Source organism: Molothrus ater, chromosome 5 (assembly GCF_012460135.2).
Source record: "Molothrus ater isolate BHLD 08-10-18 breed brown headed cowbird chromosome 5, BPBGC_Mater_1.1, whole genome shotgun sequence".
NCBI classification, from domain to species: Eukaryota; Metazoa; Chordata; class Aves; order Passeriformes; family Icteridae; genus Molothrus; species Molothrus ater.
In genome coordinates this window covers 67,978,927-68,006,645 of record NC_050482.2, presented here as the reverse complement: position 1 = coordinate 68,006,645, position 27,719 = coordinate 67,978,927, and the positions used below count along the sequence as shown (strand labels likewise).

The following is a 27,719-nucleotide window of genomic DNA, read 5'->3' as shown; positions in this document are numbered from 1 at the left end:
ATTAGCTGATGCTTGAGTAGTCCTGCTTTCTTCCTCCTGGCTTTCATCCAGCTTTTTGAAGGCCTGTCCTTGCCAGAGGAGGGAGGTTCTGCAGAGTGGCAATCCAGAAACTGGAGCTCTCTGGGGGTGGTGTGGGAACTTGCACACCAGGGCAGCAGTGTTTTGTGCACCATTGCACCAGCTTCTCTTTTTTTGTGCAAAATACGAACTCAAGTGTTATAATGAATCACCTCATTGAAGAGGAGCTTCAGAGTCCCGACTCTTTCTTTTCTGGAGGCTTGGACATGAAGTCACACTGCAAACTCATTCAGCGTCACATTGACAGTGACACAGGGACATTGCGGCTAACAAGAAATCTTACCAGGTCCAGTTCTCTCTTGGTGGTTCATTAGAAGGCAGAACAACAGTTAACTTGACCAAAGGAAAGCTCAGGATGCACAAGAGATACACATGTGCAGCATATTCACAGCTCATGTGAACACCAGACTCACACCAATACATGACATGGCAGCTTCATGCACAAATAACTAGGCTGGGCTTGGAGAGAGAACTTGTGATCACGGAGAAGAGAAAAAAGGAGTGTGTTAGAAAGAGTGTCACAGAAGCTGGGAGGGAGGTCTGTATTTTTGGTCTTACCATAGAGGAAGAGCATTGGGTATGTTCAGCTGGCTTTAAAGAAAGGCAGACAGAAATAAGCTGTAATAAGTCTCCAATCAAAAGCCCTAGTAAACTAGGTCTTGGCTAACACAGGAGCAACAAAATGGCAGAAGAGGGCAAAAAGGGATTTGAAAGAAATGCACAAGAGGCTGGGCTTATTCCCTAGGATGCCCAGGATCAAGGCTGGCCATGGCAGAAGTGGGTACAACTGCCTCTGAATTTCATGTAAGCTCTCTCCACTACCACCACACGTGAGTCACACCCAGTGTCTCCTGAGTGCTGGACACCCTGGCAGTGGAGGTACTGTAGTGGTAAAATGTTTCTTGTATCAGCACTATGAGTTCAATACAGGGGCTGATTTGGCTCTCCAGCTCAGATCCAGGCCATGTCTGCACAGGGACCAGCCAGCTTCCAGTGCATCCATCTGATTTGTAAACCCATTATATCGCAGTGCTAAAGCAACACTTTCTGTTTCTATATCCCCATTCCCTTACACACAGTTCTGGGTTGGGAGAGTCTAAATGGCTCTTGGCAGCCCTACAACACCCAGCACCAGCTGTGGAATGTGGGTTGGTGCAGCTAATTAGCTCACTCTGCCTTTACCCACCTCACAGCAAAGCCCTAGGCACTCAGTGGATGTGTTCTTGGAGGCCAGGCTGAGCTGAGCCCAGCCCTGGTCACGCCTGGAAGAGTCAAATTGTTGCAGACACTCTGCCTGATATTCCTTGATTAACCTCTGGGGCCATTTCCAATACTGAGAGCAATTCTAAAATATACCCAAGGCTGCAAGTATCCTTAGGTGTAAGAAGCAGAATTGTAAATTAAACGGAACTGTCTTTATTAGGAGTCCTTCAATTCAATAGTAACATAATCCTTCAGGGCTAACCTCTACCATATGCCAAACCTGTCTGCTACTTTAGCAAAGTGGGAACTGATGTATTTCTTCTTCTGCCAGTGTCAGAATTCCCCTCTAGTGCCATGGAGGTCTCCTGCAGCTTGCTCCTGCTCTCCAAGGATGCTGCAGGAATCAAACTGGCATTGTATTACCTAAAAAAACCCCTGTAGTTTGGATGCACGGCCTATTTTGGTGACATGGGCAGATGAGAGCAATTAAAAACCCAAGGTAACCAGCTCATTTAATAATTTGGGTTAACTCATTGGTTTGGTTGTGTCAGCTTTCATTTTTTTCATCCTCCTCTTTCACATGTTTGCTCTTGTGTTTTCAGATCACATACAGGCAAAAGTTGGCTTGAATACCAAATGAAGCAGCAGTGCCCATAGAGACATTTCTTACAGGTCAGGCATAGATTCTGATTTTGTGTTGCTAGGCAAACATCTTTCCAGCAAAGTATTTCTCTGTCCCATCCCCCTTCCTCTTTCTAGTTCTGCAAATCACCTTTTCTAACAGTAGAAGGACCCTTATTCTGCTGCTTGCTGCATTCCTGGTAGAAGGTACAAAGGTCCTTCAAAATAACTGAAGGAGGCCTGAAAATTTTCAGGATTCTCCATCCTTCCTGGCTGATGGTGTTTGTGCATCTGTGACTGACAGGCTGAAGAAGCCTTTTGAGGTGCTGTGGGATATTGTGCTTTCACTGTCATTTCTTCTCCTATTCCCTGAGCTAACTGGGCTGTGTTTTAAGCTGTGGTCAAAAATGTACCAAATTATATCACTGTCTATGGTAGAGGCTCAAAAGCAGCACAGGGAAGGTTCTGCTGATGCTGGCAGGCAGGATTTATACAAACTGTGGCACTGTGGGCTGAGGTGCCTGCTATGCTTGTGTGAGTTCATGAGGGGGAAATCAACCCCCAGCTTTGGGTTGCTGAATGCATATTTGGATATCCCCAAAGGTTTCAGAAAGGAGACAAATCCTACCACCTGTGCCAAAGGGGCACCCCATGGACCTGAGCACGGGAAGCTGAGAACCCATTACTGGAACTTTCGAGTGTGGCCATTCTGAGCCCTAAAGCTGAGAGAGCTATTGCTAGATTATCCAAGAATCTTCAGCCTTGCCAGTGATGTGGAATGCCAATTTTAGGACAAGGACAGGCAACTGGCACCTGAGAATGCAATAATTCCCAGAGATGGAAGCGTGGTGACAAGTACTTGGAATTAAAGCCAGTGTCTATTGCCCATCTGAAGTGGACAGGATTTCATTTCTACAAATCTCAGAACAATGTGGAAAAACAAACCCTCATCTGTTTGATGTCTCTGGAAGAACTTTTGGAGAAGCTACACCACTGAGCAGAAAGCACTCTTGGCTGTGTCCCTGCTCCTGCATGGTGTTTAACCTGCAAAGGAGCTTCAAGACAAGACTTCTGTCCTGCCCTTCTCCTTTGAGACATGAGTAGCGTGAACATACTGAATGGGAAAGGTCCACAGCAGGGACATCAGTCAGAGATGATGTTCTGAGCAGTTTCCCTCGTACAGAAAAGGGATCTGAAGTATACATCACAAGTCCAAGGCCATATTTGGAGTGATACAGAAGAGAACCTGCAGGCTGAGTGGGAAAAGAAATATCTGAGGCAGGATGCACTTGTGTAAAGACACTCAGGGGGATGAGTGCAATGAGAACTGTTTGGGTATTTTTTTTCTTTCTTTTTATGTCACTATATTTAAAAAGGCAACAGACATGTTAAGGAGCAGAAGAGGCCAAGAAAGAGAAGAGAACGTTCTAGAAGCCCGAGTAAAAATTCAGTAGGATAAAAACTGAGTGATCCCTGCAATATGTCTGAACACTTCCTCAGAATATTGTTGCCTGCATACATCTCATTCATATTCAGAGTGTAACAGAACACCAGCTTTTTAGGCAGATAAATTGCTTCACTTGCTGCAAACCTGTGAGCATTCTTAGAGCCCCTACAGGCACAAAAGACAAAGTCAAAGCTTGTGCCCATCATGAAGTCGGGATCCCAGGTTAGGAAGTCTCTGGGAAAGAAGCCAGGTTTATTCAATGGAGAGATACTTGAAATCTCAGAGGCCACAGCACTGGATAAGGGAACTGTGTTCCTGGTAATCCTGCTCTGCCTGGGTAGGTGGCAGTGAGGTTTACTGGGAACTGCTTGTGAGGAACACAACCCCTCCAGGTCCTGTTGAACCTCCATAATGTCTCACAAATCAAACTTGGTGTCTGAAAAAGTTTCTAATGCGTTGTGCTTTGGAAGCTAGGAGAGGATAAAATTTGCACTCCAGAATAACCAGTCTCTATCTTTCAAGAGCAATATGTAACAGAGTCAATATAGTGGGATATTTATGCTGTAATGCAATCCATTCTGAAATTCTGAGAAGGGATGATGTGGCTTTTCAGACCTCTAAAGACAGCAGCAAAAATATGAGCAAAAAGGCTTTGTATATTCACAGTAGTATCAAAGTTCCCTGTAATATCCATGGCTTAGAATATCTTATGGATAAAGATTTGGAAGAAAACAAGAAAGTGTGTTAATAGGCAGATTCAAATGAAAGTTTCAGTAGGAAATTCCAGAGAAGAGATATTAACCCCACCTCATCCTTGTGGAACACTGGAGACAGAGGACCATGTTGGGAGGTTTGAGCTCCTTTTGGCTGGTTTGCTGACAACTGTAATGGCTCTGCAGAGCAGCAGTCCCTGGAAGTGTCTGAAAGGCAGCTTCATTAGGTCTGTACAGAATGTGCTTAATCCACATCACCATGGAGGCTCCTCCACTGCTGGGTAAGTGTCAGTAGCTGTTCAGTAGCTGCTGATGACAGGACAGGCAGGCAGCATTCCCATTGCTGATGGTAGCAATTCTACACCACAGGACACACTGAAGATGAGTTCAACTCCCTTGGAGTGGATCTAGCCTTTGCTACGAAGTCCGAACTGATCTTCTCCCTGAAGTTTGAGGAACAGAACTTCCTTGCTGATAGCTTTTTACTTTTTAACAGCATTTTTTATTCGCAGGGAGGAATCTCTTTTTTGCCAGAGATAATTCAAGCTTTGTGTTGTGGAGAGCATTTGAGCAGCTGAATGCACAATGTTATAACTGCTTCACTGGAGTTGTCTCAGTCAATGCAGAGGTACAACTGCAACCTTCTAGTTATGCCTGATAGCTCTAGTTTGGAAGAGATGAGAGGAAATGTGTCTTTGAGATGCTGGCACCACAATATGACAGAGTAGCTCCATATTTCTCAGGAGAATGAGTGGTCAGATGCTTATGCTGCCTTTTGTGACCAGCAATCTGTAATGCCCTTTCTCCACTGAGGAAACTGTGGCTCATGGATGAAGCTTCTAGGAGCCCACTAAGAGCACTGGTTGCTGGTGATGGATGTCTGCTAAGGTATTTCCTTGACTGTTGAATTTGGAGAATGAAAAGTTACCCATGAAGATGCCATATCTGTTGGAAACTTGACAGTTGGTCTGTCAGCCTTGTCCCATGAGGATAGGGGTGACACATATTCTCTTCTTGCTTTTTTCTTCTCACTGCAGGAAGGGTGCCTCTAAGAACCTGCTCTGCAGAGCTTCCTGAGCAGGCTGAAGTGTTGTGTAGTTCCTTGGCATTTGTAGGATATTGGTCCTTTCTAGATCAAGGTCTTTAGATCTCCTCCAAGAGTCCGACTTCAGCCATGCTGCATCTGTGACTTAGGACACAAGATGAAGTATGGCAAGAGACATTCTGGGGAAATGAACTCATCAAAGCTGTAGGCAAGATGTGGAGGGGAATTAAAAGCACACATTTGGCAATGAGAAACCACACTGCTCTTCTGGAGATGTTTCCTTCCCATGTGGTTACACTGAGATGGGATCTGCAAGGTTGTGAGTTTCAAGAAGAACAAGAATTTACCAAAGTATGGGGGAAAAAAAAGAGGTTTAGAAGTTATCTGTGCCATAGAGACATGGTAAAAGAAGACACTAGACATCCTCTTGTATTTGTAGTGTCAAAAATCTGAAGTGACCTCAGGAGGCTGAGTTGCACAAGTCTTTGTGGAGAGCTGGAAAAAGTCAGGGCTTCAAATCAACCTGACTGCTGGCAGGTAATAGTCTGCCATTCCACTGGGGAGTTACCACAGCCCCTTCCAGAGCCATCTGTCTGCCACTGCTGTCTGAGGTTTTAATCACAAGAGCCCTGGAGATAACCCACCAGCCACCAAAAGTCCGTGAGGTTATTATGAGGCCAGGCAGAAATGTATCTGTTATTTCTCTGACAGGGAATACTACTCGATTGCAGATGGCATAATAGTAAATTCCCACAATCTTACAGTGAAATCAAATTATTAGCAGGGAAAAAAAAAAAACAACCAAAAAAAAACCCCCAAAAGTACCCCCCCAAAAATACCCCACAAGAACAAATCAGAAAAGCTTCTCAAACTGTGCCATCTTCCTTTAAGTAAGGAGCTCTTTGAAAATTTCTGGGAACATTTTGAATAAAACTAGCCAAAATTCATTTTTTTCCCTCCTGCAAAAATATTTTCTGTTAGAAGAATGCTGATGCTGAAAGTCAAATGTTCTGTAGAAACATGCCAATTCTGAAACAGGCATTTCAGAAATGTGAGGTTGAAATCTCACATTTTGTCCTCACACATTTTAATTTGGTTTACATTTCCATTATAAATCATATATAACTGAGAAAAAAAAATCAATGCCAGATTAAACTGCTTTTACTTTACTTAAGCATATGTCTTGAATCTTGATTATTTCAATAAAAATGATCTTTTACTGAAAGTTTTTCAACTTTAAATTTTCCTTCTATTTTAAAACAGAAAAAAATGTTACAAGGGGCTTTTGGAAACAAAAAAAAATCCAGCCTCCCTGTAGCTCTAATCTGGGTGAAGCACTGGAGGCTTTTTTGGATAATTTAATGCCTATTAGAAAAGGGCACCATCTTACAGGAAAACTGGGAATTGAGGGGTGTGATGCTGCCTTTACTGGGGCAAATGGTGAATACCTTGTGGATTTCCCTGGAAAAAGCTCTGAGGGTGTTCCAGTGCAATATAAAATGCTGATACTCAGCTCTGCAGAGGAGACTGAGCTCTCCTGCAGCAGGGAGTTAAAATTTCATTTGTTGCAAGGAGGGGAATTGGGGAAAATGCAACATCTGCAATGAGGTTTGCCATTACATTTCTGCCTGCATTAACTCATGGGGGCCAGGAGACACCAAGTGTCAGCTCATCCAAATGCAATATATATGCATTTATACTTCAGTGATTCCACATGATCTCAGACCTCAGGGGAAACATTACCATATCCCTATGCAACAAAAGCCTGTTTTGAATACAGTTAATAAGGGCAAGGTAACTTCTTAAGCAAATGAGTCCTGCAGCTATCAGTTTTTTTTTCCCTTCATTTCCTATGGATTCTAAGATTTTGAAATTCTGGAGCTTGCTTTTCTAATTAGCTTCTAATATGCAAATCATACAAATTTGAATAGCTTATAAATTATTTTCATATATATATATATATATCCAAAAATTGTCAGACAGAAGTCTTATGGCTCCAAGTGCTTAAGGTAAATATAAGGAAAGTCAATTGCTTTTATTTGGTTATGCAGATTGCCCTAGATTGACAATTAGAGACAAGTAATGAAAGGGCTGCTTTTCACACAGCTAAAAGCTCTAACTTTTCCCCATGACTTTCAGAAAAGCAGAACAATTGGTAAAGTATATCTATGCAAATTATTCTTAATTTTCAGGATATTTTAATAATCCCTCTCATTAGCTTTGGGAAATCAAGCCTCATGGTAATCAAGCCTGGGAGGCTCCTGAGAAAGAAGCAGATACTGACCACTATCAGAGATGTAGTGCTCATCTTCAGGTACAGCTACTGGTCTGACTCAGAGAGGCAGGTGCAGCTTGCCTGTGCTTCATCATTTGAGTTCTGTGGGACAGACAGCCAGAAGAAGCCCTAGAACATCTGGATGAGAAGGTGCTAAGGAAATTGAGCCATGAAAATAAATGTTGAAAGGCTACATGTGTGCAGGGCTTTTTGTTTTACAGGTGGAGAGACTTTGAGGATCTTCTGTTCGAGTAAGAGAGGAGAGGTTTTGCTGATTTGAATGCCTCTGCCAGGAGCCATGTGTGATGAACTTTTTTTTCATTTAACTTGGCTTTTCATCTGACCAGTTCTTGATTCACAGGGCAATGGCTCCCCAAGGAGATGATCAGTCTGTCCCAGCCCAGAGCAGCCTGAGGGGGATGACCTTGGGAACAGAACAGGCCACTGAGCAAGAAGGAGAGAGAGCAAGAGGGAGAATTCAGCTTTCCAGCTTTCCTCACTTTTATTACCATCCATGCCAACAGTGTCCTCATTTCTGTTCCTGAGCAGTCCAATGTGCTTCACTGCATTTCCTGAGGCAAAGTTAACATGGCTTTTAAACATCAAACTCAGCAGTGTATTTATCACTGTGCTGGAAAAGGCAGTCTTCTTTTCCTCCACCTCTTTAGAGAGATTTATGTTCTGAATTACATTATTCATTATTCTTTCCTCTTTTTTTCATTTTCTAGGAGGGAAGAGGGAGAGAAACCCGTGGACAGGTTTTCTGAAAGGAGCATGGCCTGTATCTGGTTTTCATTCCAAGTAACAGATATTTTCAAATCCAGGTTGTCCCATCCCAAACACCCAAATAAATCCATCATCTTGACTTACCTGCAGCAGTGTTGTGAAAGCACAGCTGCTCTGGAGGGCTGCAAGCTGGGAGATGTTTTCTGACACACTTGGCCTGCTCAGGTTCTTGTCTACTAAGAGCATGACACTGATTTTGATGTCAAAATAAAACAGAAGAAAAGGACTGTTCAAAACATCCATGCCAGTCCAAATGACTTTGTTGTGCACTGTGTAAGAACTGATTTTTCCATTTCTTGTAGCATCCCACAGCCTGCCTTGGAAATGAGAATGGCAACAGAGCTCTTCTCTGAGATGAACTTCCTGAGCCACTGATAGGAAGGAACTTTGTGTCCAACACTTGGCAATGCTCCATTTGTGCTGAGAGGGTGAGTGGCATCTACAGGCTTCTTCTTCCCTGTAGACTGGTGATTTATGAGGATTTTGGTGATTGATGAGGAATTAAACAAACTCCCAGAGGCATGTCCTTCTGCTGCCATGGCTGTGTTTGTCTTCTCTGCACTGGATGTTTGAGCACTTCTGCAGATCTTTGTTAATTATTTCTGAATTGGCTGATGGGATTTCATGGTGTGGGAAAAGGACAAGGAAGAAGGAAAAATGAAGAACAGAGTGAAACTTGGTGCTGTCTGTGTATTGGGTGTTTCTGGGGTTTCTCTGGTCAGCCTCAGGCTGAAAGGAGGAGGGAGACCTTTGGAATTTGTAGGGTTCCAGAAGCATATGAGTCCAGAAGGAAATTTCAGTAGCTTCTTTGTTGTACTGCACAAGTCCTGATTACACTGGGGGTGTTAAGGTTGGAAGGAGCCCTGTGGTCTGCAGCAAAATCCCCACTCCTCAGTAGAACTCTGGGGAGTGCTGGAGCCAGAGAGACTCTGGACCAGGAGCGGGTTTTCCTGGGAAGGGAGGCAGGTAGGCTACCAGCTGAAAGATTCCACATGCAGTGTTGCCAGGACCCATCCTTTGGAAAGCCCAGAGGCTCTGGGAGAGTGTGGAGATGGATGGGCCATCTTGTGCTTTGATGAAGGTGCTTAAAGGAGCTGCACATGCTGGTGGAAGCAGGAGAAAACCCAATCCACCTTGGTTTCAAAGCACTGGGTCTGTGGATTGCAAGAGGCTCTGGATGACTGTAGGTGAACTATCAGCCCCAGTCAGTTTTGTGTAATTAATCTTTGCTCAAGGGAGGATATCCAGAGATACCAGCAGCCCAAACAGAGAGATTGTTATCAACCATTTTCATCTGAGATTTGTAGCAGCTACTTTTAATTCCCAGTCTATGTCTTTTCATTGCCTTTTAAATTAGAAAGTTATTTAATGTTGATACAGAACATTTTCCTAGGAAAAAAGCAGCCTACAGTCTCATTGGATTCCTGTGTGATATTATGGGATACAATAAAGTCTGTGCATGTCATTCTGGGATTTGAAATGCCCATCACAGGCATTATCAGAAAACATTAGAAGTGGTCATATGGAGACTGGGAATAGATCTTACAAAGCTACTTAGCAACATTTTCTTGTTCTACACATCTTTCCAAGAATAAATTATTATTGATTTGATGAATTCTTTGGTAAAAAAACCAAACAAGGATAGGGACTGTTTAGATGATATGTAATGCTCACTCTGTGTGATTTACTGTGTTCAAGTATGGTCAAACAGTTGAGTCTCAAATTCCTTGTCTCTAAACATCAATTTGTTTTGATGTTTTCCTATTAACAAGTATTTCTTTACAGATGAGCCATCTTTGCCTTCATGTCTGTTCATCTTATATAATGATGTCTGGCTTTGGATGAAGGAGATTTTCTCCCAACCCCTCAGACAAGGCTCAGCAGGCAGCACTGCTGGCTGGTGTCTCAGAGCTTCAAAGTGGAGCTGGAGACAACAACTGGGGTGCCACCAGCTGGGATGTCCCATTACCCTGCAACAGCAATTGGAGCCAAGTCACATTTTTTGGCCATCAATCAGCTGATCATGAGCTGATTCCAGTCCCCACAGCTTGGTCATCTGGCTGCAGCAGGGAATGGGTCCTACTTAGCAGATGCCCAGGGAGATAGATGAAGCAGAAGTGGTTTTGTTGGCATCTTGTGCCAGACAGTCTCCTCAAAGAACAGATCAGGGATTGAAGGTAAGAGCACAGCCACTTACAAACCAGATGTCTATGAAGAAATAATAAAAGAACCACCCCTCCTGTGTTTGCCTGGCTGGTGTATGAGAATGTAGAGGAAGCAAGGCAAGAGATAAATGAGGGTGCTATATTGACTATATTAGAAAGGGTAGAATTAGTTTATATGTGTTTACCTTTGATTACAAATCTGGGTGAGCAGCAAAGCCCCCACAACTGGATGTGTATTTGAAGGGAGGTCTGTACTTTTAGGTTTGCAGACTGGTACCATCCCCATGCTGAAAGGCTGCCCAGTGCCTCACAGAAAAACGCTCACCAAGGGGAGCAGCTCTTCCCTGGACTGATGGGATCTGGCTGAAGACAGAGAGGAAAATCTACTGCTAGATAAGATAGAGGGGAACTTCCTACTGCATTGCTGTAAATGTCTGCTGCCCAAGATTTCAGCAAAATTCTGAGAAAATCACTAGGGAAAAGAAGATGGGGGAGAAGAGCAAGTTAAAGAAGAAAAAAAGTAAAAAATGCTTGTGTGTGTCTTCCCTTCTTCCATCACCTCCGTTGCTTTCATTGCAACTGGCAGTGCAGCCTGGGATGAGTTAGAATTTATCTAAATATGTACAAGATGGTGCACACAGTGAGGTCTTGTACACCAATACTAAAAGCTCTTGTGATTTGCATGAAGAGCAGGAGCTAGCTTGCTGCTTTTTGCAGCAAAACTGAGTGAGTGAAATGCAGGGGTTTTTGCCCTCTCTGTTACTGCAGCTTGTGTATGGAGAACAGCAACACTGGAAAATTCCTTGGGCATTCTCAGCAAGGTAGGTCTGAGAAAAAAGAGAATTAAATGCCAGAAACATCTTTCACTGCTTCAGGGAACTGCCAAAGATGACAGAACCAGCTGGATTTGAACTCACCCAAGCACCTTTTTGACCATGGAATTTAGGGTGCTTAGAGATCATTAATTAACATTAATATATTTAGAGATGATCTTAGGAATATAAGAGTCAAGAAAAAAAATCAAGAGATTTTCCTGTGGATTCATATAAAGATACAATCTCTATTAGAGTTCAGGGAAAGTTAAAAGAAACTTCTGCTAGGCAAAAGGAATGATTTATCCTGGCTAGCAAGCCAATGGAAAAAAATAATCAGCTTGGGGTAGCTCTTTTTAATTTGAGTGTTTTAACTAGCTTTGTGGAAAAACACATTGGAATTAAGAGGAAAATGAAATATAACTGTAATATATCACAGATGTTGAGGCCAGAATATTGTAGTGGGTTTTTTCTTCTAAGTACTGGGATAGAAAAATGACAAGTAAAATTAAATACTGGTCAGAAAACCTGGATATAGGCTTTTAAAAGAGCTCTTTGTACTGAAATGTAGATGTCATGCACTTATTTTTACTACTGAACCAACACAGGACAAGGTCTGTGGTTCTTTGTGTTTCTACTATTAGCTTTTACTATTATAGCAATAATTTACAGTCAAATAAGAAAAGAGGACTTCTGCTCTAAAGGCCTTAAAACCCTGCAAGGTTTTGGGTATGTGCAAGCCTGCTCTAATTAAAAGCACAATTCACTCCTCAGGGCAGTCAGTGAGATGCTGTGGGCCACCAATTTAAACATTTTCACTCAGAAGGACTCCAGACAGGTTTATGCATCAGGTCTTACAGTCACAGGGCTGTCTAACTTTCTTTTTGCTGCTTTCACATTAAGCTTCTAAAAATTTGTTCTCCTGGATTCTTTATCTTTGGTTTCTCCTATTTTAATTAACGAGAATATGTGTGGTTAAATTTTTCCAGTAAGACAAATTTATTTTTATGCTACTCTTAAGTCTTCCCTGCATTAAAATACATTCTGATTTTTCCATGGGCCTGGAGTAATGTCAGAAGCCAAGTATAACAATTTTGTGGAAATCACAATATTGAGGTACATCCTTAAAATTGGGTGGTGTGAAGAGTCTTTCAAAGTGGGAATTACCTGCCTTCTTCTTACAGTGCTAGCACTGCTAGCAACACTTCAAATACTCAGATAAACTGAGGAAGGAGTCATTTGCATTTACTATCCCTTTCTTTTGCAGAAAATACATACTTTTTTTCTGATAATCCATATTTCATACAGATTTCCATACAGAAAAAGTTGTGCAGTTACCAAAATCACCTCTTTTAAAGAACATCTCACATTATGAACTCTGGAAATGCACTCAAAATACCAACATTTTAAAGAAAAGAGATTAAAATTAAAAAAACCAAAAAACAAAAAAGAGGCCCCATCATCATGATAAATATATACATAAATATAACCAAAAATAACCCTGTTCAAACATGGTTGTGGTTGGGTAGTCATACCATACTTCTTTCTCACCAATACAGGGTGAAAAACATGCACTAAAATTGTTGATTAAGCATGGGAAGTGATCAAATTCAAATTGACCTAAACCTAATCTGTGGAAGAGTCCAGGGCAGCTCTCCTGAAGTTCATCAAGGCAAAATAAAGCACTTGCCACTGCTACAGCTCACAACCATGCTTCAACATGGTTTCCTACAGCTGGAGCCACCGTGGTGTGTTACCTGAATTATTCCAGTGATAGAAAACACCACCAGATTAAAAAAAAAAAAAAAAGAAAAAAAAAAGGCAAACTCAATCCACCCTCCTTCCCCCCACCAATTTTAGCAGTAGTTTTTCCAGAAAGAAAACAAGTCATATACACATACATATACACGCACACAGGGAGAGCTCAGGACTACGGACAACTTCTGGGATGGCAGCAGTAAGGGAGTGACAACACAGGATGTCAAAAGAAGCCACTGTGCTTCTCCAGCCCTTTGCTACATAATTTGGAGGCCTCTGCTACCCAGATGGCATTTGAGAGGGGGAGAAAGGAGAGTGGGGGGAGATCTTTTCTGCCTCTTTCAGAAGGTTTGGTTACATGAGCTTGCGAGTTGTGGGAACCGCAAAGATTTGGTGGCGGCAGCCGACGGCCAAAATCTGAGCAGCAAAGGGCGTGGAAGCGGAGAGAACCAGACAGGCAGAGAAAGACAGACAGACAGGCACAGCGACAGAGATGAATGGCAGTCCCAAGTGAGGTGCAGGCTGGATGCAAGTCGTCCTTCCCGCGATCCTTGCTCCCTTGGAGGGAGGGGTGTGTGCCCAGGAGGGCGGCAGGGCCGCGCGCTGCAGTCCTGGCGCAGGCGGCGCCGCCTGGACGAGGACTGCAGGGTCTCAGCCCTGGTTCTCTGCCTTCAGACACATTGGTTGGGAGTGAAAATGAACTCAGGGGGTTTAGTGTGGCTGGAGAAGGGGAGAGGAAAGTGAGGGAGAAAAGGAAGAGAGGCAGGGTGTGGGTTAAAAGGGAGAAGTGCAGGAGAGGGTGAAAGGGAGATTTAGGTATAGGCTTTCAGATATTCTAAAGAATGGGAGCAGGAGCTCGTGGCAAATAATATGAAGCCTCTTGACACCAAAAGCAAGATGATTGTAAAAAAAGGCCTCATGCGCCTGGTTTAAACATCAGAAATAAAATAGACTAAATGAGAAATCACTGCACAAGTCTCCAAGTTTTGGGAGCTCAATGCTTTGGTATTTCTCTGGCCTTACTGCACTAGTACTCAGGATTCAATCAAGCTGCAACCCTCTGCTGACTTCTTAAGAGAACTTGGAAAACTTTCCAGAAGTGCAAGGTATAAAGTACTCAGCTCTCCTGAACACCTGAAGGACAAACATCAAACCATTACCCATAAGGCTGGGGCAAAACAGACCTCACCAACATTTTTTAGGGAAGTAACACACCAAGGTGGGGTTTGTGTTTCCCTAACTTTCACAGGGGGGCTACTTCCTGAGACACCCAAGTCCTTTGTCTCCCAGATGCCCACACACAACTCTGCACTCCCTTCCTGTCATCTCTCCCATTAATGCCCCACCATTTCCATCTCAAACCATTTGCAATGTTCACTCTTAGAGAAACGTGTGCTGCTACAACAGGAGGGCATTTTATGCACGAAAATATTCCATTTTCACAAAAACCCTCAAGTCACCAGTTCCCTACCCCTGACAGTTCTCATCTTGTAACCATGCTCACCCCCTGGCTCATCACATCTGCTGCATGGCCTTGTGTACCTGTGCTGGGTAACTCCTCCTCCCCTGTGCCTCCTGCAGGGTTCACAGACACACTCAGACACTGTGCAGCTGTGGCACTGAATGAGCAGGCAGGGTGGCCACCAGTCCAGATGGTTTTTCTCAGTCATCCTCATGCACCCCCAAGCACAGCTGACAAACACAGAGGCACCTGCACATGCAGATGTGCTCAGAGGTACCAGCAGAAGCCCTCAGAGACAGGCCCACAGATAGGCACAAACTCTCCCTCCCTGACAGCCTTTCCAGACAGACAGATGGAATCAAACACTCAACACCCCCTCTGTCACTGTGCTGCTCTGGAGACACAGGTGTTCCCACCTGGACATGCCCCTGGAGCTCTCACAGGCCATGAGCCGCCCTCTGCAGCTGGATGAGCAACCCCCAGAGGCTCCTCCAGCTCTGTGGGCACGGATGTGAGCCTTGCTTTGGTGGCAAATGAGCACTGAGCCACGCAGTCTCTTTGGTCTGACCCTGCCAGGGGGAAGGATGAAGGAAAAAGGACCCTGTGGACCAAGGCAAAGTCAGTTTTCCTCTCTGACCAAGGGGAAGGAGGTGACATGAAGAGCTTTCCCAGTGACTCAGGGTGTAACTGTGTTTCTTTCATCACTTTGGGCACTGTGGCACCGCACAAATGGAACTTGATTTTCCCATTTGATACAGAGCAACAAACAATAATGAGAAACTTTCTTAGCCTGAAGGAGGGGACAGCAGGCTGTTAGTCACCTTTACAGCACTCAACTCCAGGCTGTGTCTGCTGACGTGGAAAGGAAGGAAGTGCTACTCTGTGCTTGGGGCTACTTCTGGGATGATACAGTCCAAACCTGCTGGGTTTTATTCAACTCCTATCAGATTTATTTCTAATTATAATAGAGAGTAATAATTTTTACCACCTCAACATTTTCTTCTAAAGGGGTTTTGCAAACTCTAATAATACTTTTTTAACATAAGGAATAATAACAGTCTCCACGGTTGGGAAGACTGAGGTACAGGGATCTAATAAAAGTCCAAAGAATATAATCCACAGGCCCTACATCCCAGGCCTCACACATTATACCATTTTTCATCTTACTCCCCAAAACCCATTCTTTGTTTTGAAGACAGCAGTAGAGGTGGTCTCTGCCTTGGAAGTTCTTTTGTTTAACAAAAGATTAAGAAGTCCTTTCCTCCCTCTTTAGTTACTTAAGAAGTGGCACAAGAGTGCCCCAAAACAGAAACACTGAATATTTCAAAAAACTTTTTTAGGGGCAAAAACAAATCTTAATTTTGTGGCTAGAAAGTTAGTTGTACAGCAGTCAGTGAGAGGAAAGCTCTGAAAATGCAGCTTCAGAGTGATACAATTTAAAGGTGAATTTGGCAGAAACTGTACCACCCTGAAGTTTTCAAACCCTCCAGATTTTGACCTTCTCTGTGCCCTTTGCACTTCCTCAGTTGTGTGAACTGCCTCTGTGTGTCTGTGGAGCTCCTTGAGGGGACTTGGGAGATGTTCCCAGGATGCAGGCAGCAAGATGGACTTATTGCTTGACATGGTTGGACTTACTGCTTGACATATTCCCAACCATGGAGGTGTTTTACATGAAGGTTTCCTGAAGGACTCAGAAATGCTGAGGGGGGCCTACCCCTGCAGCCCCATGGCTTCCCACTATTTTGGAATGCACAGCCATGCTAATGACGTGCTGAGCTGGGCATGCAGGTGCACACTCACCCACGGGCATGCAGGGGAGCATTCCTGCATTCAGGGAACTCCCAGGCACACTCATCCACACCCAGGTCCAGCTCTCACAGTGAGCCAGTCACACGGGCTCAGTTACACACACAGCAGCCCCTGAATCCATCAACAGCAAATACACATGAAATACTTGTGCTTGCATTCACACTCCTTTCCCTCCACACAGGGATTTATGTCTGGACACTCTCCTGTGGATTTGTGGCCCATACAGGCATCCAAACACATTTAGGGACATGGAGCACCAGTAATGGAGTGCGCACACAAACACCCATCCATGCACACTCACATATATCTTAACGAAGGTTTTGATCTGGGAAATCCCTTTTCAAGAAACAAAAATAAATGTCAAAAGAAAAAATGAAAGACATACCAGAACATGGGGAACTGCACAAATAGCAAGCACATATCTACACACACACACTGTGAAGGCTGTCGGTCAGTCAGGGCTCTCCTCACAACTACAGCTCTGTGCCTGCTGGGTTTGCTTCCCCTGAGTGCAAACGTGGGGTGAAGCTCACAGATTTCAGGCTTATGTCAAAGGCTGCAGGTCAAATTGACCTGTGCCAGGAGTGTCCATCTTCCCTTCTAACTGACCACAATGAGAACTGACCCTTCACTCCAAGAGCAGCACCTTCCAAGATCCTACCACAAGCACTCTTCAGCTTCTAAGGAGTTCAGCAGAAATATTTTACCTACACCTGACCAGTCTAAACATCTCCTATTAGTAGAGCTGGTTGGCATTTTAGGGTTTATTGTTTCTGGCCTTTTCAGACCCCAGGTCTCTTGGAACAAGACAAGACAGAGTACAGAAACACAGGGCAGGGCTTGCTCAAGCCCACAGACAGCAAGGAAGCAACGAGCCCCCGAGGAGAGGGGAGAAGTGTGTCTGATAAACTGCCTCACACTGCTTGGCCGTCCAAGATGGGCTGCTACTTCCAAAGCCCATTTTCTACAGCTGTAACATATCAAGTGCTGCTAGCAGGGAGGGAATCTGACAGGACAAACCAACATACAAAACATTCTCTTATTCAATAAGGGTTATAAGTGCAAAGGGATTTCAGAACATTTCAGAACAAACTCAATCCACAGCTGCCGCTTATTTATCAGTGCATCAAAAGGTTGTGCAAGTTTTTAGTAACAAACATTAGAAACTAGTAGCAAAGGACTTGCCTAGATAAAAAAGAGAAGATTTAAACATGCCAGGTAACAAAAAGATGTGTGCAGAGATCTGTAAAACTGTATAGAAGGAAAGGATTCTTTAGAGGAAACAGAGGGACCATCACACAATGCTCTTCACAGCCCTTACTAAAAGAGTCAGGGCCAACCCTGCTGCCTCCTCACCTGAGACAGCTGCTGGTTGTTTGGACAGAGGCACACCCTCATTTTTTGTAGGCTTCTGTAACTGAAAACTGGATTCTGGGCCTTGCCTGACATGAACTTGAATTGAGACAGAGCCTTGTGGCTGGCAATTAAGCACAGCAGCACGGACAGCCCTGGAGACTGAAGATCACAACAACCATCAGCAGCATGTCTGTCTCAGCAAGATGCTGAGGATGAATGTGATTTATACTGCTTAAATTTGATGTCTGGGAGCCGGGTGTCTAGACAAACCTAACAAAGCTAGACACTCACCAGTCACCAGTGGGCACCTCCAAATAGAAATTTATTTCCTTGTCACAGATGTGTCCTGGGAGGGGAGCATCCCTCACCACTAACAGCAAGAGGTCACCTGGCTGTGACTCTCTTCCTCTCAGACAATGGGAGCTAATGAGGAGATGAATCTGAATTTCTTCAAAAGGACCCATTGGATTTTCCTGCAGTCTAGGATTTCTGACTATTTATGTACCAAAACAAAAGGATTTCCTTCCTTTCTGCTTAGAAAATTTTTGTATGGATTCAAACACATCAGTCAGGGAAGTCTTATTGATGTTTAACATGATTCATTTCCAGTTAACTGTGCTTACTCCCTCCAGTGCCATATACAGTTCTCCCTCCATGGATGAGAATTGAACTTTTCCACAATCTGAAGGCTATTGCCAGGTTCCCTACTTAGTTTGCTTGCGACAAGTGTGGCAGAGAAAAGGTTTTAATTTCACTCTTAAAAATTAACAACTTCAGCCTCATTGTAACATCCCTCTACAAAGTCAGACTAATACTGATCTCTACCTGGTAAAAGGGTAACCAAGATTGTTTACAACATTCTGTGGGAAATGTTGAAAGCAACTTTTTGTGTCCAGAAAGCAGGACATTTAAGAGATGCAAAAGAAAAGTTCCTTTCTAGTTAAAAACTATTTTCCATTCTTTTAAAAGACAAGGAAAATAAACTAGTTAAAAAAAATCATTTATTCAAAATAAAAATGTTACAGCTTGAATATATATTCCTGTTTTGGAATTATAGAATAAAGAGGAAAAAAAAAGAAAAAAAAGAAAAAAGTTGAACAGAAATTAAACTAGAACCAAGATATGAAAATATTTTGGTTGGAAAGTTTCAAGTGAGGCATTTTTATTTTTCAAAATGGTGCCTGATTATTTTTCTCTAAACACAGCAATGAGTGAAAACTGTGCTGTCACTTCTCTGCTTGCAATGGGTTGCCTTTGCAGCACATAATTCCAAGATGGAATGCTTATTCAAGAGCCACACAATTTTGAAAATTCATGAGTGATTTTCTGCTCTTTAAGATATTTACAGGCAATTTTCTTTCAATTTTTCTATTTTCCTGGCCTTTATAAGCTGCATTTTTCAGTGTAATTTTTGTCCATGCTCATAAACCCATCACAGTCTTTCTTTTGGAAATCTGTGTGTTTCCTGCCTGTCCTTTGTCTATTTATCCTATAATTCTATATCCATCTACCTCCAAAAAAAGAGATATAGGAAAAGAATTGCCTGGTGTGATTTATTTCCTGCACACCAGATGCTCATTTCAGTCTCTGTGGCTCACTCACCTGTCTGCTGAGATGGGCACGAGTGGGGCCAATCAGTGCCAATTGGGCTGGTGCAATTTGAGAGATGGAGCAAATCAGGTTGAAAACAAACAAAAAAAAAGGGTCGGAACTCTGGTGCTTTGTTTTCCTTTGGGATTTCTGCTTTATTTTTATTTTATCTACCTTTGTTTATTATAGTCACATTTGAAACAGAACATTAGGAGCAGATTCCTCTAAACAGAGACAATTTGGTATTTATTTCTTTTGGAGGAAGCCTGAGTGAGGAGGCACAGGGAGGATTCCTGTTTTGGTTCCCTCAGTTCCACCTCGAAAGAACTGACCTTTATCTCTCTGTGGGGTGGAGAGTATTGAGCTGCCATGGGAAGCACAGCATAACACTGGGCACACCAAAGTCCTGTTCGAGCAGCTTCCCATGGCACAAAGAGCTTTTCCACTTACACTCCACGTTTCCCATCACTTTTCCTGCTATACAGTTTAATTCATGCCAGGCGGATTATGGAGGGAAGAAAATGATGCAACAGTCAAAAAGTCCTTTAAGTCGTTCCAAAAAAAAAAAAAAAATTAAAACAGAAGAAAACCAAACCAAAGAAAATGCAAAAAAGAAAAAAAAAAAGAAAAAAAAAAGAATAAAGAGCTTTGAAATTAAACAAAAAAAATCTGAAAATAAAAGAAAGGAGGAAGGGAGAGGGGGAAAAAAAATAAAAGAACCCGGGAAAGACGAATGTTAGAGCAGGCACGATCATGGACAGACGCCAGCTACTTACGTTCACCTCGGTGATTGCTATATCAACAATGCTACCCACAACAATCAAGGCGTCAAATGTATTCCATGCATCACAGAAATAGTGCTGCATGTGGCAGAGAAGCCAAGGAGAGAGAGAGAAAGAGGAAAGAAGGAAGAGGAAGAAAGAATGAGAGAGAAAGAGAGAGAGAGAGGAAAGAAGGGAGAGGAAGAAAGAATGAGAGAGAGAGAGGAGGGAGAGAAAGAGGGAAAGGGAGAAAAGAGGGGAAAAAAAGTAAAAAGTAAAATAAAATAAAATGAAAATAAAAACGAAACAAAAGCATGAAAGAGGGAGAGAAGAGGAAAAAAATAAGAAAAGAAAGAGGTTATGTGGGCATATTAAATAGTCTCTTACCACTCTACAGTATTGGTTGCTCAAACCTCTGTAACGTTTCACATGATGGAGGGTATCAACAAAAGCCTGGTTAGTCAGAAAGTTACACTCAAGCATGTCTACCTTTTGGAGGGAAAAAAAGCACACACACCCCAAACTCTGTGCGCTTTCACCAGTCACAGCCTTGGGGCCAGCTATGACAAGTGAAAAAGAAGGAGGCATTTCCCCCCCTCCTTTTTTTTTCCCTGGGAGAAGGAGAAGGACGACGGCAAGTTCAATAAAAGCATGACTAGAGGGAAAAAAACCAGAAAACAAAAAGAGAGAAAAAAAGAGAGAAAGAGAGAAGGAACAGCAGAGGAGGAGGAGGTGGTGGTATCCTGGGGAGGGTAGAGTAATACTCACATTAGTTTCACTGAGAATGACGTCTATAATGCTGCCAATTACGATGAGGAAGTCAAAAACATTCCAAGGATCACTAAAGTAACCCTACATAAGGAAGGGGCAGGCAGGATGGGGATTAAAAAGGAATGTTAGACAGACAAAAACAGTTCAAAATTACCATTAGAATTTCTGCCCTGACACCTCAAGGGGTTTTCCTCTTAAGTCTACTTGTTGTGTCTCAAGCTGTAGCCTAGGCCTGGGTTCCCTGACTCGTGTGAGCAGCCCCTCTCCAGTTCATGGGATTCCAGAGAAGCCACCCTCCCCTCCAGCTCTGAGACAGGGGATGAAGGGAAGTCACACAGATCATTTTGAGCGTGGCTGCTGGCAGGAATGGGGCTTGCAGGACCAGCTCCTCCAGACATCTCCATTCCTGGCAATGCAGCACCCTTCCCATTTGACTTAGTGGGGAGAGTACAGGAATAGGGTAATGTGGTTTCTTCAAAAAATGGCTCCCCAGTGTCAATATCAATCCCCCAGTCCATGTTCCAGCTGTAGAGCTCTGTGCTGGCACAGGGAATAGCTGGCTGCTGTGCCATGGAGGAGAGGGCACAGTCAAGCTGGGGATGTGCTATCTAAATCTCACCTCTCTCTATACCCAGCCACAGTCAGTATCATTTCAGTCATTACAGTTTCTTTCAGTAATGCTTTAGGTCTCGTCTCAATAATACAGAGCAGGACTGGTATCTCTGTTACTCTGAAAGCACACCTGCACCACAAAATGGAGCTGTGAATGCAGCCTGGCTTGTCCCAGCAGGAGCAAAGTTTGCCTTAGCATTGCCCAGAGCCAGACCTGTTGCTCACTCCTGCTAAGGACAGTGCCACAGCAGCACTGTCACCTTGGCTGTCCAGGACAAGGGATGGCTGATCACTTCAGGGGCCACCCCAAACATCTCACTGTCCTAAGCAGAGCTCAGGAAATGCTAATCAGCACTGCTTACTGTCCTTATCTTGCATAATTTTTTGGTGGATAGGCTGCAAGGACACAGGACCTTTTTGGAAGGGTCCTGTTCAGCCTAGGGGATGAACCTCTATATAAACTTCCTCTACAAGTCAATGTCATGAGCAAAGAAAATTCATCCTGGCTCACTGAGTACCTGTGCCAATCTCCTGCCCCTGTTCTGCAGTCTTCAAAGGAGGCAAACATACAAAATCTTCCATGCTCCTTTCATGTGTTTGGTTTAGTGAGCATGGGCTAACCTGACCTCCCTGTTTCCCAGCTGCAGCTCGTCTCCTGTGAGACTGAACCCGAGCTGCACTGTGACTGCTATTCTTAGTCCAAGAGTCAGGTCATGGGTAAAGTGTGAGCCTGTGTTCCCAGGCAGCATTGCAGAAAGCAAAAAGGAGAAAAGAAAAAAAAATAATTAAAGACAGGAAAGAAAAAAAAAATCCCAGTACTGGCACTGTACAAAGTCAGGCTTGGGAACCTCAGATTACTGTGGGTTCAACCATCACAAGGAGCAGGCACTGGCAAAAAGTGTCTTTCTATCTGCTGAAACACTGCCTCCATGAGACTTTGAGGCTCACATTTATGAACAACATTACACTTTGGGCAGGAAAAAAAGAAAAGAAAATATGAAGCAGAAAAAGCCACTGCCCAGCTGGTTCCATGCCAGAGCCAGTGAAGGAAGCCAGTAGAGGGGACTTTGAAATCTTCTCCTCAAAACCAGAATAACACACCTTTATTCTGCAGCCTGAAATAGGCAACTCTCTTAGCAGATCTACACTGGAAGGAGCAACCATCCCATGGCTACACATTACTACACAATTAGCTACAACAGGGAGGAAGCAAACAGGAGCAAAAGCAAATTCAGAGAATATTATTATTCAGCGTCCAGCCTAGAAATACACAACAAATATTAGAATGGATTCAGCAGTGATGTCCAGCATCATGAACAACCAGATGGACCTGGAATAAAACTGTAATTAGACTTCACCAAGAGGAAGGGGAGGGAGAGAACAGCAGATTAAATTGTAGAGGCAAACGCATTTTGAATAAATGAAGGATAGACACAGCTCATACAGAGTTACACAAAGTGCCTTTGCAGCCTGATGCGACCTTGGCAGACAGTGCACTTGCAGGATCAAAGCAGAGAGTAGAAGACAACAGACCCAATCCTCCTGCCCCTGTCCATGGGCACAGTCCTGCAGAAGGCAATGGCACTGCCCACATGCCAAATGAATACGAGTGTTCAACAGCATGGTTCTCTTCTATTTCCTCTCAAATTGCACAATTTAGGAATTAGTAAGAATTTCAGCAGGAATCCAAACAACTTCAAAAAACCCAAGAGTTTGATTTTGGGCAGCTGCAAGGGTAAAGATCCAAAATGTGTTGTTTAGATGATGACTTTTAATGATTTTCAAATCTCTAGTGACAGACATTTGGTATTTTTACTATGATTGGCATCATACTGCAAAGAATGTTTTTGGTGTAACCAAATTTACAATTTCTTTTTTCTGAGCAGCTTCTTACATAGAGCCCAATAATCATTGCTCTGGTAAACCAGCATTTGCTGTTGATACAGAACCCAGGTGACAAAGTGGCATCAAACCCTGTCCTCAGATGACCACCAAAGCCATTCAGTGATTTATTGCTCCCAGTAGTAGTAATACAATCTCACTGGAATCAATGACACTGCACTGACAGAGCTGGCACATCTCAGGAGGGATTCAGGCCTGGAAAGTAAAGGTCCCTTTTTCATTGCCATCAAAAATAGCGGCTTTGGACCTCTGAGACACCACAGTGTATTTGAAGCCACTCTGCTGACTTCAACAGTGTTGCTCCAAATTTACACTGCAAGTTCTTTCTCCTGGGATGCTCTACTGAGTCTCAGCAGCAAGATCCTTGCTTGAAAGTCATGGGCTGGTCTGCTCTGGGATCCCAGAAAGAGCATTATCCCAGTCTGTTATTGTGTGGCTGTAAGGTGACCACAGAGAGCTCTTCTCTTCCTCCTGTGTCTCTTAGATGAATGATAGAGAGGAACCATGGATATGAATGAAGTTTTACTCAACCCCACATCCAAAATGCCAGTGTTGGATTAATGAAACACATGGGTTTAAAAACCTTCCTTTCCTCCTCACCTGCTCCCTCTGTGTTTCAAACAGAAGGGTGAAAAACAGGAAGATATTATTCACAGAAAGAGAGCTCAAGGGAACAGAGAGCACAGACGCTTCATTGGGGTGCAAGTGATGGAATCCTTCCCTGAAAAGCCACCCACCCTCCCCGGAGACATTTACCTACAAATGGCCCCCTGGGACTTTGCTTTGGATCAGACCTCATAACCTGGTCACCAGTTATGAGTATGTAATGAGAGTGAGCTACACCCCTCAGGATTTGCCTCTTGTGACCTCAAAGCACCTCTTCAAGCCACATTCCCCACTGGAGTGTACCAGGGTGGCTCATGAAAGATGAACTGAATGAGGGAAGAGCTTTCACTCTAGTAAAGAGGTTGTATTTCCAAAATATTTTTTCCCACCAGAAAGTTCTGCATACTTTTCCCAAGAGGGTGGAGGTCTGACTGGAAATGAATTGATGGCACTGTTTGTTTTTGCAGTACAGGAATTTAGAGTGTAATACCATATTTTACCCATAAAGGGAGAGGCTTGACTCTGATTTAGCTATTATTGCATGCCACATAATGGCATCCTCAGGGGTTTACTGGGGAATGGTAGTCACCCTCTCTTGTGGGATGACTTTGGAGATCCATGAAGCTTTTGGGGAGAAAAGAGGACAGAGAGAGACCAGGAGGATTGGATTGAGTATTCAGGAAGCATGAAATAGCCCCGCCAGTAGAGCACATTTTTTCCCATTTTTTTCCCCCCCAAAGGTAGCAAATGATAGTGTATCACCACATGATCAATAAATTCATGAAAGGCTGAGCATAAATATGCAGTAGCTGACTGGAATGGAATCTCATTTGTGTGAGAGGAGCAGACATTTCAAAATGAGCATGCCAATCATTTTTAGGTTTCCTAGTTGCTGAGATTAGCTGTTAAAGAAACTAGGTTTTATTTAGGTGCTAGGAGGCAGTGACATCTCTGGACACCATTTCTTCTACTTTTTGTGGATACGAGATCCTAAATAGGACATCTAAGAAGCCTCAGTAATAACAAGAGGGAAAATTGCCCAAGGGAGTATATCAGAAGCTCAGAGTCACCTGGAGACCATAACAAGAATATGATAGCTGGAGTGCTGTGCACCCCCACAGAAGCACAGAAGTCCTCAGGGGAAGGGTGCTGAGTTGTGGTACTGGCTGGGTTTTGAGACCTGTGGGACCTGCAGGGTCACTTGTGTGTTAGTTTACATGTAGTTTTTTATCTGCTTAGTCACAGGTTTTCATTTCTGCCTCTTCTGATGTAGCTGGAAAAATTTAACAAACCCTTCTGAGAAAAAAATTCTCTAAAGATGAAGAGCACAGCAAGGTCAAGGCTGTTCACTGGGCGGGATCTGAATGTAGGTGGGATGGTCCCCAGTGGAAGATGATGCCTCAGTGCTGTAGCAAAAAAAGGGAAGGACATGCATGCAGGTTTGTATTTATGAATACAGGAATGAAGCATCAAGGAGGAGAAACTGAAACACAGATAACTGCACAGCTTAAAAAGAGGGCAAACTGCAGGATGACCTTGCTACCACTTCTCTGAAATAATCCTGCATGCTAAAACAACAAAAGGAAGCATCAAGTCTAAATCAGCTGAAGAGAGTACATAGGAAGGAGAGAAAGGGGCTGATACCCTGATACTCAGTGGGATTTCTTAGAGAAAATTTCCCGCTGATTGTAAAGGGCAAAGCAGACTTTGCTAGGGATTTACAAAATGAGATGAACTGCTAGTCTGGCTGATATTTAGTTAATACAAGGACTCGTTTTTGAAAATGCTGCAGGCTTTTTAGAGCTGTAAGAGTCCGTTCTCAGACTTCATTAAAAGAGGCTTTCCCTGAAAGTACTTTTGCAAAAGGGACAGGATTGAGTCAAAGGACATTTGCACAGTTCCACAGCTCTTGGCACATGCTCTCACAGCAGATTTGGGGGATTCATGTGTGTCCTGAACAATCTTACAAAGCTACAATAGCTCCAGACACGGACCAGAGATGTGTGTCAGATGCAAATTCTGTTGTGCTGAGATACCATTTAGCCATAACAGCAATCAGGGAAATTAGCAGAATGTTAATAGAGAAGGAATCAAGTGGAGGATGCAGCTGCTTGGAGTTCCTGACAGGCTGCAGGTAAACAGCATCTATTTGCATACTATCTATCAACTCTCATCCACTGATGGATTAATTCTGAGACAGAGTCCCTGCAGTTCACCTACCAGTCACTGTAATGAGTCACTGCTGCAGGGAATTAAACAAGGCTCCCTTCTACTCCTTCAAATCTTTCCACAGACAGGCAAAGAAAAGGGGAGCATTTCATCACTCCGGACTGTTCTGGTGAGTTCTGAAGGAGCCTCATGACTCTTTGCTTATTCCATAAGAAAACAAGACCAACTTATAGCCCAAGATGGACACTCAAAAATGTTGATGTTTCCCTTTATCCTCCCTCACTTGTTTCATGCTCTCTCTCACAATGAGGGCACCTGTGAAAGCATACAGGTGTCCCTTGTGGTCCGAGGGCCTGCTTGGGCATCCTGAACACTCTCCTTGACAGAAACAAAAGAGTTGGAGGATATGAATGGCTCTGTGATCTGGAAAAAGACCTCAGATGTTTACTTCTAGGTCATTGCTAGAAAACTGAGGTACCTTGTTACTGGCCACTTTGAAGTGGACGCTTCCTGATTATTGTTTGAGATCCTGTAGATCCTAAAGCAAATTACAGGTGTTGCTTGTGCTTCTGGGGAACAAATACCTTCATCGCAGGAAAAAACCCCAAAAAACCCCACTGCCTGAACCAAAGTCCCCAGGCCACTATTAGATAAAGCTATTAACATTTATGGAGGTTGGAAATAGAGAATCTCTTTTTTATGCTCTACACACCTAATGATAATGTCTGGAAGATGTGACTAGAAAAGACTGTATCATATCTGTGAATGGAGAATTTCCACTTCCAGATTTTTCAATCCAGTTCATGTCACCAGAATTGTATTTTCTAAAGAGCCCTGTGAGTGCCTCCATGCCCATCTACATGGACTCAAGGGATGGTTTGGCCAGGAAGGGACCTTAAAGATCATCCAGCTCCAATCCCTGCCATGGTCAGGGACACATTCCACTATCCCAGGCTGCTCAAAGCCCAATCCTGCCTGGCCTTGAACCCTTCCAGGGATGTGACACCCACAACCTCTCTGGGCAGCCTGTGCTAGGACCTCACCACTCTCACAGTAAAGAATTTTTTTCTAATCTAACCCAGCCCTCTTTCAGTTTGAGCCATTCCCCCTTGTCCTATCACTATGTGTCCTTGCAAAAAGACCCTCTCCAGCCTTCCTGTGGGCCCCCTTCAGGCGCTGAAGGTGCTGGCACCTGGTGGCACAGTCATCTTACATCTCCCTCTATTTCATTTACTGTAAAGTGGTTGAAATACACAGGCTCTCAGCCACAGGCGAGGCTGGAAGTGCAATTTCTGGTCCCAAGTCCTCCAAAGACTGGAAAAGAAGCATGACAAAGGCAAGACGGAGGCATTTATTATGAAAGCATCTCTTAGACATAGCAAAGAGTATATTTCTAGACAATATGCTGAGAAGGCCTGAGGAAACTATAGCAGTAAAGCATGCTGAAACTAGATGATTCAACTAGCTGATCCTGATGTAATTTTTGGCCTGGATTGCTCTTAAGTGCCTTTGAAGGAAGGGTGAGTAATGCTTCTGAACAATAATGACTAAGGCCTTTTGATATAAATGCATGAAAATGGTGGCAGAATAGCTGAAAGTTCTCTTATAAATTTTACCGTCCACATAGAAAATCAGATAAACATTTTTGACTTTCCCACAGGTATTTTGTGACACAGCAATACCCCATGAGGAGTCAGGCCCTTTTTCTCATGAGCAGTAAGCTCACAGCAGTCAGTTAACAATTACTGCCCTGCAGCCAGAAACCAGACTTATTCTCA

The 27,719-nt window shown here is 43.5% G+C and overlaps 1 protein-coding gene across 1 annotated transcript in view; it reads right to left on the bottom strand.

Annotated features, from left to right (window-relative positions):
• The window catches only part of CACNA1C (calcium voltage-gated channel subunit alpha1 C), a 416,820-nt gene that overhangs the window by 37,318 nt on the left and 351,783 nt on the right, over positions 1–27,719 (bottom strand). The window contains exons 30-32 of the mRNA XM_054514808.1: positions 20,650–20,733; positions 19,897–19,980; positions 637–669 (exon numbers count right to left, since the gene is read on the bottom strand). Of these exons, the coding sequence (XP_054370783.1) occupies positions 637–669; positions 19,897–19,980; positions 20,650–20,733 (201 nt within the window). The remainder of the gene's footprint in view (positions 1–636; positions 670–19,896; positions 19,981–20,649; positions 20,734–27,719) is intronic.